Below are 15,783 nucleotides of genomic sequence, written 5' to 3' on the forward strand. Positions count from 1 at the left end.
GAATTGATTTTAATGCCACTGGCCAGCACTCTGCTTCAAAAGTAATGAGTAGACTGAAAACATTTTTCAGCATTTATTTCCATTTTGTTTGTATTGTTTTTGAATGAGTAAAAGTATTGGAACACGTGACTGAAAGTTGTGTTTTGTTGCCTAGGTAATGTCTAAGCACAATTTCATATTTGAATGAAAAGATAAGAGGTAAAGACTACATTTACACTCGTGATGTAATATTAACACTGAGGAGCTGGAATGTCATGACTTCAATTACCACTGTAACATTGATGTCACAAAAAGACTCAACAATCTACAGAAAGATTTCGTCTGCCAGTTTAAACACCATGCTGCTGCAATATAACGATTCAAAACACGTCTAAAAATAACAAAGTAGTTCTTCAAGAGAAAGAAGTAGAATATTTATAGACTCCCCAAGTCAAGTCTCCAGATCTAAACCCTATAGAAGATGCATTTCACCTGCTGCATCATTCAATTTCATTTTTTTTTTCTGGTTTAAAGGTTTTGATTGATTGATTTTGATCTCAAACACAATAAAAATGAACTGGCCTCACTGGTCCAATACTTATAATACAGGGTGACATTTTAAGGTAAATAAAATGAAGCAGAGGCATTGTCAGAAGCTAAAAACAGCAAAGTAAAACACAAACTAACCAATTGATACATAATTCTTTCACATATTGCTGATGTACAAAGTGCAGCAAAAGCAAGGCAAACAATTCCGAACGGTATTGTTAGCGGCAGAACAAGAGATCGAATTAGTTATTACTCATGCGGCATTGAAGTAATGAATAATAAAAGAAGAAAAATGAAGGTACTAACAAGGACGTGCTGTCATACCCTGCTCGATGCTTCATCTTCTTGTCCAGTATGCCGTCTCTGGACACTAATTTATTAAACACCAGAATACCGATCACCATGTTGACCTGGAAATGAAGGAGAGAGATGTTCAATAAATCAGACCAATGCAACAATTATTCTAAATTTCATGTTAAAAGCATGGTTTGCCGGGATGACATTTTCCATTAGTAGCCAATGATTGATGTCATTGTCCCATTTTTCTCCCCACCTCAATTTTGCGTGTGCGCACTGAGCTTCGACCTCTAGCTTCTGTTTTTTTCTTCTTCTTTTTTTTTTCTCGTTTTCCTCATATCTGTCACATTTCAGCCAGCGGATGAGCCATGCCGTGCACACTCAGTCCGGCACGGCAGCCTTAGGAAAAGATCTGCCTAATAAGAAACACTTTTCCTCTCAAAGGCACCTTCATCCAGCATTAGCTGCAACTTCACTGACAGAAAACTGGAGCAGCAGTGTGCAATTTTTAGGCTTTATGTAGTTGCCTTACAAATAAATTGAAGTGCTCCATGTTCATTTTAGGTTGGAGGCAAACGAAAACTAGAACAAAGATAAAGTAAATTCCGTGTCTCTGTCTGTCTTTGGCTCGGAAACTTTTGTAAAATATGACTTTATTACAAATTCCGCCGCTGAATGACATTCAGTATTCCAGTGGGATCTTCCTCTGACAGATTAAGAGCTTCAATATTTTTATTTTAATAACGGAAACATCTGTAACACATATTTTGTGTTTGCTCCAACAGGTTGATGCTCTATAACTAAAAACAATTTTTCCAAAGCTTTATTTTGTTGGTGTTTACTGTTTCTTACTATGGGGTATGTTCACTAATAATGTGCTGCGTCCGGTAATAGCGCGAAATATTGCACCACAACTGCACCCGCAGTCTGCGCCCAGTTACCCACCTATTCAGTAAGGATATTGCTCTAATCATATACCGGCGCAAACACGCCCACAAAACTGACAGCTTGGAGCAAATTTGCACCTGATTTACCACACATGGCAATGGATTTGCGCCAACAACATGGTTGTTATAGTAACAGTTGCGAGAAAGATGACATTATCAGAAAGCGAGGTTGTAAGCGTTTCTTGCGCCATTAAGCTGTACAGAGCAGAGAGGACGACAACGACGTCATTCATTCATAAAGTACAAATTATTGGCGCGATCGTTTTTTAAAACTATATTTTCAGAGGTTGGCGTGGGCGTACAGTTTGCATCTGGCACGTAAAAATGATCGTAAAATGCCTCCCTGCCATTGCCGATCAGCCCGGGTTACGTTATGTGTCCTAAAACAAACATAGAAAAATCTCTCTCTCCTCTCTGTGTGATCAGCCGTGCATGTTGTGCTGCAAATGGCATGCACTGCTGTCATTATCCCGGGATCGAGGTTGCGACGGGTTAATGCATGCTTTCCAAAAACGTTATTTGCGTCACGCAAACGCGGTGTGGCTATTTGCGCTGGCGTTAGTGAATTAGACGCTGTATATCATTGAGTCTCATTTGCATTGGGGTGGGCATATTTTGCGTCAAATGTATGCAAATTATCTAATTTACATATGTGCAAATAACTGGCGTACCGTGATGCAATCTGGTCAGCGGCGCATTAAGTGACGGATTTCCCCATCTGCGCGTGTTTAGTGAATTAGGCGCTCCCGGATTGCTCCATTTTTACCGGTTAGCGCGATGCAAAGGCGACACAAACCTTTAGTGAATAGGCCCCTAAGTTTTGTCTAACATCAAAATTTCCCATATATCCCATGTAGTCAAGAATTACATCTAATGATTGAGGCTTACCAAAACAACAGCAGCTGCAGGTCCAACAAAGGCATACAGGAGCCCCCCCTCCAAAGACAGCCAACAGCTGCAGAGAAAGCAGGGAGCAACAGTTTAACTTGCAGCCAGTGATTAACATCTGAGTTAATGGCATACAAAATAACATCCGCTTGTATTTTCCTCCCAATTGTCAGGGGAATAGGCTCCATATGCCGTAACTCTATTTGCAGATTTTCACACACTAAAGAGATTCTAAGCAGTGTTCATGCCATCGGTATCAAGCTGCGATACAACTCGAGAAATTGGGATCCTGCTGAGCAATCGCTAAATCGGATTGTGTTGGTGGGACGGTCTTTATGGCTCGATTTAGGATAAGTGAGCCACTGCAGAGGCACTTCATCATTACGCTTTAAGTGTTGCCATAGATGTCGCCTTACTGCACGCACAGTGAATATTCAACGGTAATAAAAAGACCAACTTACTATAAAGGTGTCCCATAGCCCTTTGTTTTGGTGAATCCCATTGATACAGCAACCACTAAAGCCGGTAATCCTTCAAGAGAAAACAATCGATAATTAGTCAAAACCTCTTTGTTACGCGGTAAAATTGAGAACCCTTGCTGCCTTTCTTCATTAGACGCGACATAATTACATGAGAATTATACAATGAAATACTTTGAATGTGTTTATAGCGTGCCATTTAAAGCTGCTGAAGAACTCAAAATCCCTTGTGATTTCTCATAATAGAAGTCCAGGAGGCTGTAAAGTTTTTAAATCAATGTACGGTTAAGAAAAAAATCAGTTCCTCTTCTCTGTGCTCAGAATATTAACGTTTTGGAAAACGCATGCAGGTGCGACTGATGTAATCAGTTTCCTGGAGGCAGGAGGCGCATGCGGCCCTCGTGGCCGTCCACGGTCTGCCTCTGTAGTGCTCGGAGCTAAAGTGTGCCGAGCGTTCACACGAGTCCCATTAATCGTCGACCGCAGTGTTTCATACAGGTGGATTTAAGAGACAACAAGTGATTTTTGGTGTGCATCTCTTTTGTAATGCATTTAAAAATTGTTCTGATTCCGAATATGACGATGATGTATATATCTCACCTTGAAAAATAATTGAGTCCAATAAAAAGTATGTTTTAACATCCAATCATCTGTTAAGGCATGTTTCTGACAAATCTAAATGAATAGCTACAGCTATGTTCAAGAAGCAGTGGCTGTGCAATGACTAAGAGATCCACGTTTGTTGCTAGGTAACAGGAAGAATGAACGTGGGCTCTTTCAAAAACATTTTTTCTTAAGGAGACATTTTCTGCTTGTCTGAAAGAAGGAACACTTTGAGCCAGGTTTCAGTTAAATTTTATTTTATTTTTTTGCAAAAATGAATATTTGAGGTTTGTTGGAATTTGATATGGACTCATTCACTCGCAGCCATTTTCCCCGTGGCTCCCGGCTGTTTTACTCCATTTTGACTGATTTTGCAAGGCCCAAAGAATATTGTGTTCTATTGCTATAAAAAATGGTACCTACCAAAGGAAGAAAAAGTATATTGATATCTTTTTCCGTTTTGCAGCAATTAGCATTAGAATATAGCTAAGTTTCATCATTATTCACATATGTTTAAAAACTGTGGGGAAAACAGCTTGTTACAACATGGCCCTGGTTGATCTCTTATACTCTCCTGCCACCTGCTGGCCGTTTTTGTAATAACTACCATTGCTTCAACCGTTCTCTTCAGTTCAGAGTCTGCATCAAAATCGTCTGTATGCGCTTGCATAAAAAACATGAAAAAAACAACAACGTATAAATCTATCTTTAGGGCACTGGTAAAATAGAACATATTTATAGTTTTGGGGAGCAAATGAGTTAAATTACGATTAATTAAATTAAAATTGATCGCACATTTTCTATCTGTTGTAAATGCATACTAAAATATTTGTTCATGTTTTTCATACTTTTGCCATTTAAGGCCTTAATTTTAACCAAATCCATTTAATGACTTTTAATGCTTTTTAATGACCCGCTAAATCCATGAATAAAAAAACGATCACATTGTCTGGCAACAAAGTTAAAAAAAAAAATATTGTATATATTTTGTAGAAGTGGTTACACAACAGTTCCATTTAAATCCTACAGCACTACCTCATAAAATCCATATCTGACGACTTATACAGAATGTATTACTACTTGTATATACTACTTGTAGTACACGCACAGAATCTCTACACTGTCCCTCCCATCCATCCCATAATTCAAGGTTGGTCCCTGTTGACTGGCGTGCAAAAGCATCAAAGCCTGATAGGATGACGATCTCGCCTCCTCATACAATTACTTTTACAAAATGCACCTTGAGTTGAAGGGCAGAAGATGTGAGCTGCCAATGAGAAATTCTGCCGCTTACTTACCCCAGCCGAGACAGAGAAAGCGCTTGCGGATGAGCCTGGTCCGGACCTTTCCTGTCACTGCCATGTAAGACTGCCAAGCCTCCGTGAGAACCCAGCAGAACGATGCCAAGAAGAAGAAGTGCAGAAGGGCTGTTGTCATAATGCAGACACCCTGGAATGGAAAGAGATACATTTCTTAAGACAGGCTTCGAAATTCTCATTGATTGGAAAACAGTGTTTTCAACGTGACCAAATATAAATCACAGCAGGTGATGTTTTGCTGCTACAAAGTAGAATCTGTTGGATACGCATCATCAGAGGCAGCGGTGACCATAAAGATCGGAGGCAGGCTGGCGGTCACAGCACGCCACGGTGTTGCATTCCTCTGCATTGACCCTCATTAGTATGCCGCGGATCCCACATGCAGGCACGTGAGCCAAGGTTAACTGTTGTACGCAGCACAAAGAAACCAAAACGCTTCTTAAATGACATGGAGCAGGGGATAGCATTCCAGCTCAATAATGGAATGGCGCTTTGCTGCGTCATTAGCTCGTCCATCTTTGTTCCACGGAGAGACGTCGCCAGCGGCAGATTGTTTAGGAGAGGATTAGAAATAAAGAGGTATCTTTAAGAGTCTTGTCAAGGCACACTGACACTGAGTGAGGATACTTAGCACTTTTTTTTTTATTTTTTTTATTTTTTTTATACAAGTATTGTCAGGCATTCGAGTATAGTGAGGTAAACACTGAAGTGTATCATCCCATCCCAGGGCATCCACGCAGTGATGTCCCCTGTAAGTCTCCATTGAGAAAACCACACTAAATCCACCCCCTGTTGTGCGCATGGGGCTCAAGCGAGAGAATAATCCCATATTACCGCATACCTGACAAGTGGGATGTTATTTGCTTAAACCCACAGGAGACATTAAGCACATAAAATGTGGATTGAGACATGACCAGAGAAGCTTTTATGTAGAGTGGGATCTCCCAGATGCAAGGCAAACGGGAAGCTGCACACTTTAATGTGAACTGTATTCTGCCTTTACAAAGATAAGTGCGGTTTTGACTGGCACATCATTGCCCTGCACTGCATTGTACGGACATTGTACCTTCACACTCCACAGACTTGAATTAATAATTCCTAAATAGTTAACCATTTTACATTGTGCCAGAGTTACTTAAATTAGTTACCTAGCTGTTTTTTGTTTTTTCAGTGTACACTTTAAGTTGCTCCGTTTGCTGAATAAACAGCTCCGCTCTGTTTCCTGGAAACAGGTCATCTGCATTATACTTGGTTTACTGTTCAGCCTATACCGTTCAACATCATCAGCTCATGCAGATGAATACTCATCATTATGCGCATTCTGAAAGCACCGGACGACTGTAGCCAGTCATACAAAAACAAACGAGGATGAAACCGGGAGTTCACACTGGCCTTTAGAAAAGCAAATGTCGGGAGCTCACTGTGTCGGTATCCATGGAAACAAAGAAAGTGAGGAAGGGACTACATTAAAATATCAGCGCTGATAAAACACCCATATGGGGAACAGTTAAAGCTGGTTCAATGGGAGCATATTCAGAACAGGACATGCATTTGAAGAATTAATTAGACAATAGAACAAAAGTCTCAATCATTTCAAGGCCATTGTATGATACAGTAGGTGGCATTCAGTGTAAGAAGGTAAAAGAGGATTCCAGTAATAGTGAAGCAAATAATACTCTTGAAGCATTAGAAATTGACTCTAATTGGATTAAACTCATGTTGACTTAGCGTTTCATGCTAAATCCCTCAGAGCACAAAACATTTTTATTTGCCAATCACTGAATTGTTTCATTATTTACTATTCATGCAGATTATGACAAAACCCCTTGCTAGCTGTAGGCTTGTTAACAACTGTTTAGACTACTACAAACAACAGAATCCTTATTATATGAATGAAATCGACTTACAGTATGATCTGCAACTTGTATACAACAAATTTGAGTCGGAAGGCTATGGAATAGCATTTAAACAATAGCACATGAGGGATTAAGAAGGATGTTGCTGTAGGGGCAGTTTTATCAGAAATGGAAAATGTTTCCTTTTGTAATTGTAGACCGGCCTGGAGAAGAGTGTTTTCCCAATCGTGTTTTTTCCCCCTTCTTTTCTTCTTTAGAACCCAAAAAGTGAAACATCTTATTAGATCAGTTATTCAAGCACAATTTGGACCTTCTGATAATTAGAGATTCAAGCCTTTAACAAGATGCCATCTTAATAATACTGCAATACCGAATCCTCTAATATCTATGTTTTAGTATTGACATAATGTAATGATAAAATTACTAACTAAAAGTCGTGAAACGACAGGTTGGCACACAGGGTAGTTCTTTGACATCCACCCACATATTACTTATTACAGTCTTACCTATTATATAATGTGGCAATTTGATAGAATCACCCCAAACTCCAAGATTGTCATTTCTATATATCGCAAGAGTGCCTATGTGTCTTGATTTGTCTTCTTTCCACAAAGCAAGACGAACACAGAGAGATGACAAAGGCAGAGCACAGGCAGGCAAAGGTGACTCACTGAATCTGCTGCTCCCGGGAGGACACCTCCACAGCTCAGAGATGATTTCTATTAGGCGACAAGCAACTCCGAATCCACAAACAATGGAGCCAATTATATGCTCTTCTTTCAAGAGTTTGAGTAACAACAAGTGAGGCAATGTCATGCAGCATAGCAATTAAACCCACACCAGGGCTACAATATGTTTTCACTGGCCTACCACTCCAACATGAGGTCTGATCAAACACGTGGAATATTTCTCAAATTTTACAACAACACGTGAGGGAATAAAACTGGAAAGAATGCAGTCATTTCCCTTCATACTTTCTCTTCAATAGCACTAAAGAAGACTGAAAAGAAGAATCCAGCTTGCCAATTATTGGTGGAGCACTTCTTGGTTCTTTGCAACCAATTAAGGCTTACCACGCAATTAACCCCAAAAAACATGGGGCAGAGTCTGCATTGTTTTACCTTTTTGAAGTTACTTTTGAATCTTATCGATTTGAGGCTTACATACAGGTCCCAGTAGTGACTTTGCTAAATTGTTTGACACCATTTGACTTCTCTGTGAGCAACATACAATATGACTGAACTAGGGCCTGTAGCTATCAAATATGTTTTGGTATTCGGATATACTACTCATAAAAATGTTCTTATCAGAAGCACAAGAGCCATTTGTCTGGCTAAAACAGCACATTTGAGTAAGTCTGGTTTGTTAAAAATGGATCAATATGAACTTATTCAGTCATTTTCGCCTATTAAACCGCCTTTGAAAAGAAGTCCAACAGACCTGGCAGCCTGTACCGGGCACTCGCTTAGAGGCTAGCTGCTAGCTACTAGCCGCTAACGCTTGGAACCCAATAATATACCAATACCAATAATACCAATAATGGCTTTCTTTGTTAAAACAACTATTTTATTTTACCTTACAGTCTCCCCCTACAGTGTTTCAGTCAAAACGAACTGGATTTATATACCATATTTTCCGCACTATAAGGCGCACCTAAGAGCCTTCAATTTTTCAAAAGCTGACCATGCACCTTATAATCCAGTGCGCCTTATATATGGATCAATATTGAGCCGCAACAGGTCTCGCAGTCAAGACGCTATCGGTGACCCTGCACGATCGGTGACGCGCATGCGCAGAAAATCCCGCCATCTTGGATCGCTAGCTAATACAAATACTTTACCTCAGAGAAAATAATAAAACAGCTGTTTATTCATTTACGGAGTGAATGGAGTTGTCAGAAAGCTGGTTTGTAATCTATTAATAAAGTTTGACTGACCTATCTGACTGTTTTGTTGACATTTCCTTTAGCGCAGCACCATATAATGGATGCATAACGTAACCCCAGCCTCTAGTGTAGCGCCTTATATATGGAACAAGTTTTAAAACATGTCATTCATTGAAGGTGCGCCTTATAATGTGGTGCGCCTTATAGTGTGGAAAATACGGTGTGTGTGTGTGTGTGTGTGTATATATATATATATATATACACACACTGAATACCATAACATCCTTAAGAAAGGTTATCAAGAATATGGATTTACATGACAATAAAAAAGCTAAGGATTGCCTTATTAAAAATCAATCTACAACGTGGTGAGGGCAATTAATAGTAGTACATAATGTTGCTTTAACTTTAATGCTGATATGCCATTTACTTGAATAAAAATTGGTTACCATAAAATACCTTGGTTGGAGACGTTTGCATAAGTCTCTCAGAGACAGCCATGTTTGTTTGTTGAGTGTTACATTTTCAGTATGTTCGTGCTTTTGATAAATCCACTCGAGATTTTTGAGCAACTATCTAATTAGGGGGGACCCGGAGTGCATATTATTTGAGAAGTGGTGGTCCTTGTAATCAAGACCTCAAGATGTCTTGATTCAATCAGACAGAGCTTCAAATCAACCCAGCTTTAAAATCCCTCCATCCCTCAATTCTGTGCATTCATCATCTTGGCTGCTACTGTGCACCAGATAAATGTGGACCAGCCAGGATTTCACTGAGTGTGGATTCAGAATTTGACAAATGAAACGGGCAAAAATGTTCTTTATGCCATGCTAATCATCAACATGCTGACCTTTCTTCCAAGATTCAAAGGTGGAAGATTGCAAATCACATTTTATGCAGTTCCTCTTCCCTGCAATCGTGATCTATGATTCAGTTTTCACTGAACATAAATAAACAAATAAAGGTAGAGCACTGATATATGAAGAGCGTCTTGTACAAACAGCTGGCAAAAGCCATCTACTTCCTGATACGTCGTACCTTCACATAAAGGATCCTCAAGTCACAATGCAGTTTGATGAGCAGTCACCAAAACAAAGAATTTAGACTAATGAGGCAGGATGGTGGATAAAGGGGGAAATCATTGTGCTGGGTAAAAGTCTAACTTCAATCCCGCTACACAATAACATGTCTTTGTAATCTGACAATGTGTCAGAGTGTAGTGCTGCCAAATGACTGAGGAGGGCATCTGTGTGGGCAGCTAGTAAATCACAACAACTGTTTGCCAAACTTTGTTTTGTTATGTTTTACAGGCCACTAACCAAAGCTGGAGTGCTAATGCATATTTATGAGGAGCTGCCATTGTCCTTTTGAGTCCTACTCGCTTTGATGTCAACTTCAGCCCTTCATTAACAACAAAAAAAGAACAAAAATCACATGTCTGAAGCATCACACTCAATTCAGCAAAGTGCAAGATTTGCTTTTGAGCTATAGCTCAACTTTTAAGATTGTTCAAGAACTTCTCTCAGCTGCTTCATTAGTCTTTGATTGAGTGGTGCAACATGTTCCCTGGTGTGTACGTGTCATGTTGAGAAAAAAGAAAGAAAGAAAAAAACACTTGCAAACTATTGCAGAGCTGCTCATTTAAACCCCTGCACCCCCAAAATCATTTCAAGTCATGATTTCAAAGTCATCTGTCCTTTTGGAACGTTCCCTTTTTTTTTGGCGACAAATGCCACCCTTGTCTAAATGAGCCACATTTGGTTTGTCAGTGTGGCAAAGAACAATATAATGTAACTCGTGATTAAAGACCATCTGAGCGGAGCTGCACGCCCATCCTTCAACTGCAAGTAATACTTTATTTTCCGTTCAGATTATACACGAAAGGCTTCTTAGCACGGTACCCGAAAGAAAATGAGCGATTTGCTTGAAAGGAGCTGCAGTAAAGCCGCTACATTCTAGTTTGTTTGCACTCTGTAACGCAGAGAACAGCTGGCATGCAAAAAGGCACGATAAAACAGATTACGCATCCGATAAATGCAGCTTTTTTTTCCTCCCCTAAGTTCAGTCTTCTTACACCTCATAAAAAGTCATTTCTTACTCACCTCTGAACCACTTTGAAGCCTTTCCTGCACCTGACTCTTTTAAAATGGATACATATAGATATGCGAATTTAACAATGGTATTACGCTATGAATCTTTTGGTTTCGATGCCAGTGCCTGGAGGAGTTGTGCATGGATCCTTTCCTTAGCTGATGTCATGTTGTTCCAGATTGCAAAATACTTTTTGCAGCTGAATCATTAGAGTTCTGCTGGTTGCATGCAAGTTCCAAGTAGTGCACTCCAAATTGCCTCAAGACTTGGTAATCAACTGTATCATGATATGACTAATTCCATGATATCTCTAATAGGCCTGAATGTTATGCTGCATTTTCTTGTGACATCAAACCAAATCTTAGCATGGCAAGTACAAACTCAAAAAACTCTTTTCATGTTGTTCCATACAAACAATCACCGGGCCTCTATGTGCATTTCAATGCACTCGTAAACCAGGAAATGAGGAAATATAACACTTACCACATTGTGTGTCTGCGTTTGCCCAACAAGGATCAATATATTGGAGCAGATGATAGATAAGCAGAAGTTAAGTAGGATGATGGAACGTTCCGAGCGGATGTATCTGAGGAAGCACAGGACATAAAAATGTGACTGCACTTGTAAATAGGAGACACACATAATCAAACGTTTTGTCATCATGGAGCTGTCGGTTATTACCTCCATAACACGGCGTAGATCACTGCCAACGTGATCAAGGCGAGGCATGACAGACCGCAGCCAACTATCAGCGTCACAGATGGAACCCCTGAGTATTGCATGGTCTGTGGAAAACAGAGCAGGCCAGTGGGAATTCGAATGGATTGCATGCAAAAATAATCCACGGCATTTAGGTGAATACTGTTTGTTTACATTGCTTTGGCGAATCTATCTATCTATCTATCTATCTATCTATCTATCTATCTATCATGGAGGCTTGATAGTTGAAAACAGTATAGTGCAGTGGGCACTGTATTCACCCTTACCACTAGGGGAGCTCCAGAGTGTGTGAGGTCGTGTTAGTTGTGTGTGTCAAGGTAAAAGAAGAGATGTAAATAACAAACGATCCAAATGTTAGAAACACGCAGTGAGTCTGTTACCATCTCCAATGCAAAGTCACAAAAGTCACACTGTTGTCTCACCGTCCCTAACCAATTTTATGTTTTATTTTCAGTATTATTATTATTATTGTTATTATTATTACATATGACAAAATATTAATTTTTAGTTGTGTGATTGAGGCCTAGCTAGTGATGTGCTCTCTCTGAACCTTCAGCCGTGAACCAATGCAAGCCATTCTGTACTGTACTCCATGTTCTGTTAATTACTTCAATAACACAAGATGGGATTTTTTTTTCCAATCCATTCCAACACATGTTTATAGCCACGAGACTGAAGCTGATTTAAAAATACAAATACAATTCTAGCAACTTTTAGCTTTGGGAAAACGTGTATTAGATGACAAGCACAAGAGAGTTACTGTGTACACTAGAAAAGACCCCCCACCACCACTGCCACACACAACACACACATTAACTCCACCCTCAGCGTCGAATTAGCAGGATTAGCGCACCCAATTTCTCATAACCTCCCCCTCCACACCCCCAAAAGAAAAAAAAAACATAATGAAAAAGAACGTCAGATCACTTACCATTTCTCTGGGCTGCTGAGCCAAAATGGCGAAGGTAGACACACGATCACATAAGCATTTTGTATGCGAGGCATCTGTCAGCACAGTTCTACACGCCTTTGTGGACCAAGCTCCCCAAGAATCATTCCTGCAACCACAAGAAGTCGATTTTCAAAACACATGTGGCGTTTGACGTGACCGTCTTTTTCTTTTGGATTTATTTATTACTGGTATGACACGAACGTGCGCGAGGACTGAAGAAAATAATGAAATAAACCAATCCAAAAGAAAAGCGCCGCAGCTCTCGGAGCATGCAGCTGCAAGGCGCCAAGAGAGCAGAGAGAGCTTCGGAGGAAGAGGAGGGGGTTGGAAAGGGAGCTGTCCAAACACCCTGGTCCTGATCCGAACATAAACACATCGCGCGGTTATCAATAACGCTAAAAGCGAGCGGTCGTATTTACCTGCATCGCTTCCTCTGCCTCCCTTTTTTCCTCTTTTTTTAAATTATTCCATCCGATTTCCTCCGTTCCGAACGTCCGCTGTCCCCCTCCTTGCGCACCTGTTATTTCCGTTCCTTTTCCTCGCTTTTTTTCCCCCCTTCCCCCTGCACTGCTTTAATTAGCAGCCTTTGGACGCTTCCTAGCAAGGATTTTTCACCCTGGAATCAGACTGATGCTGCGCGGCTCTCAGCCGGCGTCAGAGAGGGGGGAGGCTGGCCCAATGAGAGCAGCTGTGCGCGCTATCGCGGGGTGTGTTGACTCGGCCGCAGGTCCACTTCCAATGCGGGGATAATAATGCTTCGGGATAATTCCTCAAAGTCATAGTACGACTAAAAGGGTCATCGCCCCCTGGCAAGAAGCGAGCGAGATTAGAACCCCGAGAAAGTGAGACCACCCCGCCGGAGCAGAGCAAATGGTTGCTACCGGTATCCACTTCACACCACTAGTAGGGGAAATGGGGAATGGGAAGCAGCACCTTTACTTATTTGTATTTTTCATTTCAGTCGACAATCATCCTGCTTGTGTTTATATTCTTCACAGTGCAGACTTTTTTTTAAGCATGTCTGTTCTGTCTCCATACTAATCACTCGTTTTCTCACGATGTCCAAAATATTACCAGACAAAATAAGCTGCATAATTTAGTGCACTACACCGCTTCTCCAAGCACAACTGCTATAATATGATCCAATAAACGAGCTGTCAAGAAGTGTTGGCGACTAGCTTTAAGGCTAGTAGGCTAATAGTGCAAAAACTAGAACTTGTTCCGAAAGTAGAAAAAAAAATATTTTTGAGTCTCAATAGAAATCCACAACAAAAACAAAACAGGCAAAACAATAATGACAGATCACATGCTTTATGAAAAGAATTGGATCAAAAACAAGTGGTTGGAAATGAAACAGTTCTTAATTTATGTTGATAATTTTCCATGCTCATTAGAAAATGGGCTTCCAAGAGCCGAGGAGTTTAAAGGGGAAGTCAACCCCCCAAAATTCTCTATGTTCTCTGCAGGCCCCCTATGCTAAACACAACATTCTGATTAATATTGCGTTTGGGAAATAGGAACTAAGCAGCAGTGAAATCGACCCGTTTTTATTCATCTCAGGTGTCGGCCATTTTGCCACTTGCTGTCGACTGAAAATGACATCACAGTTGCTCAGGGATCACCTGTTTTCTGAAACTTAGCAAACTCTAACAGCATTTTAGCAATAAAAAACAAAACAAAAAAACCCCTCAAAACTGCCATCCTTGGCCACTGTCACAAATCAATTAAATAATTCATGTTGGTAACATACAAAAAGAAACAAACACATAGTTGTTTGTTTACTTAGGTAATATTTTACAACATGTAATGTTGTAATTTAGTGATCTATTACTGCATTGCATCATATCGACCTTGTGTTTCTAATATTTTGAACCTCCCAATGCAGTGCACAAGCAGCAATCACCAGAGCACAGACCCCCACCAATGCTACACAATCCTAAATCGAATCAGCAGAGGATTTATAGATAACGACTTCCTGTATATCCCTGAATGTTGTCATTGGGATTCATGCATCATTTACTGGTAAGTAAAAAAGAAAATAGTGCATTGTTAACAAAAGTGAAGAGTATGTCCCTGACAGTGTAAAGTAAAACTTAAGCATTGCTCTCACTGTTACAGGCACATTATTTGATACAGCTCTCGCATTAAATCCAAATCAATCCCACAGGTTAATGTTAGGGCTGGTGAGCGTATCGCCGTGTATTAGTGCACCAAGCAACCTCTGCTGTGTCATTTGATCAATATGGCAGCAATGTTTATTATTCCAGGAAGGGACAGTGGAGACTGTAGTCTGAATTTCCCAAAAGGGCTGAGCAGCTCCAGCCTGTCTGCTCACACTCGCACATCAATAAAATAAAATCTACCATGTGCTCCCTTATCATCTCTTCTCACTTTTCTTCAGCTTGAATTAACAAGTGCTACACATTTTTTTTTTCTTATCACTTGCGATTCAGCTGACGCATTGAACCGATTCAAATCATTTCAAGGAAGACAAGATAATAAATTAATTAAGCTATGCGGACAGCTTAAGCGTGGATCCACTTGTGATGTATAACTTCAGGTTGTGGATGAAATCCTCTCTTGCTGTGGTTCAAGGATTTCTGCATAAATATAAAATAATTGATTGGAAGTGGGGTTGTGGAAGGCCAATGTCGTGATTGGAGGGCTGGCTGTCAATCAGGCTTGTCGCTACAGCAACAGTCTCGACTCTTCGTCTCTGGAAATTGGCAGACTTTAAGCCATAAATATACATATCAAATCAATTGCTACACTCAACTAACTTACTTTCTCTTCCTCTCTCGCTCTCTCTCGCTCACACACAAACACATGACATCTATCTGCAGCAATTAACATTCAGTTATTCCCATGAGGTTTTCAAAACCTTAGGAATGACTCAAAGACACGATTGAGTGGAAAATCACTCAAATGTGGCCACAGGTCCATTTTCAAACCCCCGTTTCCAGATAATTCTATATTTCAGTTTTTACCACCCAAAAGCTGTTTGAAGCACAATTGCGTGGCTGCAGGGGAGATTGGGTTGCACACAGTCATCAATAATGAAACCCAAACATAGCCCAGTCTGAAAACGTTTCCTGTATTAGTTGAAGTGACTTTTTATTATTATTATTATTGTTTCAGGTCATTCCATGTAGGGCTGTGATGAAGTGCTGCTTCCAGCCTTCAAACAGCCACCGGTATTGATTGATGACTTCCTGTTG

General features: G+C 40.3%; 1 protein-coding gene across 9 annotated transcripts in view; it reads right to left on the bottom strand.

Annotated features, from left to right (window-relative positions):
- Positions 1-15,783, bottom strand: part of adgrb3 (adhesion G protein-coupled receptor B3) — a 138,698-nt gene that overhangs the window by 13,721 nt on the left and 109,194 nt on the right. For 6 of the 9 annotated variants that reach the window (XM_077494669.1, XM_077494674.1, XM_077494672.1 and 3 more), the window contains 7 exons: positions 12,545-12,671; positions 11,575-11,678; positions 11,377-11,479; positions 5,041-5,191; positions 3,122-3,191; positions 2,661-2,727; positions 835-938 (listed from right to left, as the gene is read on the bottom strand). In XM_077494669.1, the coding sequence (XP_077350795.1) occupies positions 835-938; positions 2,661-2,727; positions 3,122-3,191; positions 5,041-5,191; positions 11,377-11,479; positions 11,575-11,678; positions 12,545-12,671 (726 nt within the window). The remainder of the gene's footprint in view (positions 1-834; positions 939-2,660; positions 2,728-3,121; positions 3,192-5,040; positions 5,192-11,376; positions 11,480-11,574; positions 11,679-12,544; positions 12,672-15,783) is intronic. The other 3 variants (XM_077494671.1, XM_077494668.1, XM_077494667.1) reach the window with 1 other exon arrangement.

Source organism: Festucalex cinctus, chromosome 14, assembly GCF_051991245.1.
Source record: "Festucalex cinctus isolate MCC-2025b chromosome 14, RoL_Fcin_1.0, whole genome shotgun sequence".
In the NCBI taxonomy this organism is placed as follows: domain Eukaryota; kingdom Metazoa; phylum Chordata; class Actinopteri; order Syngnathiformes; family Syngnathidae; genus Festucalex; species Festucalex cinctus.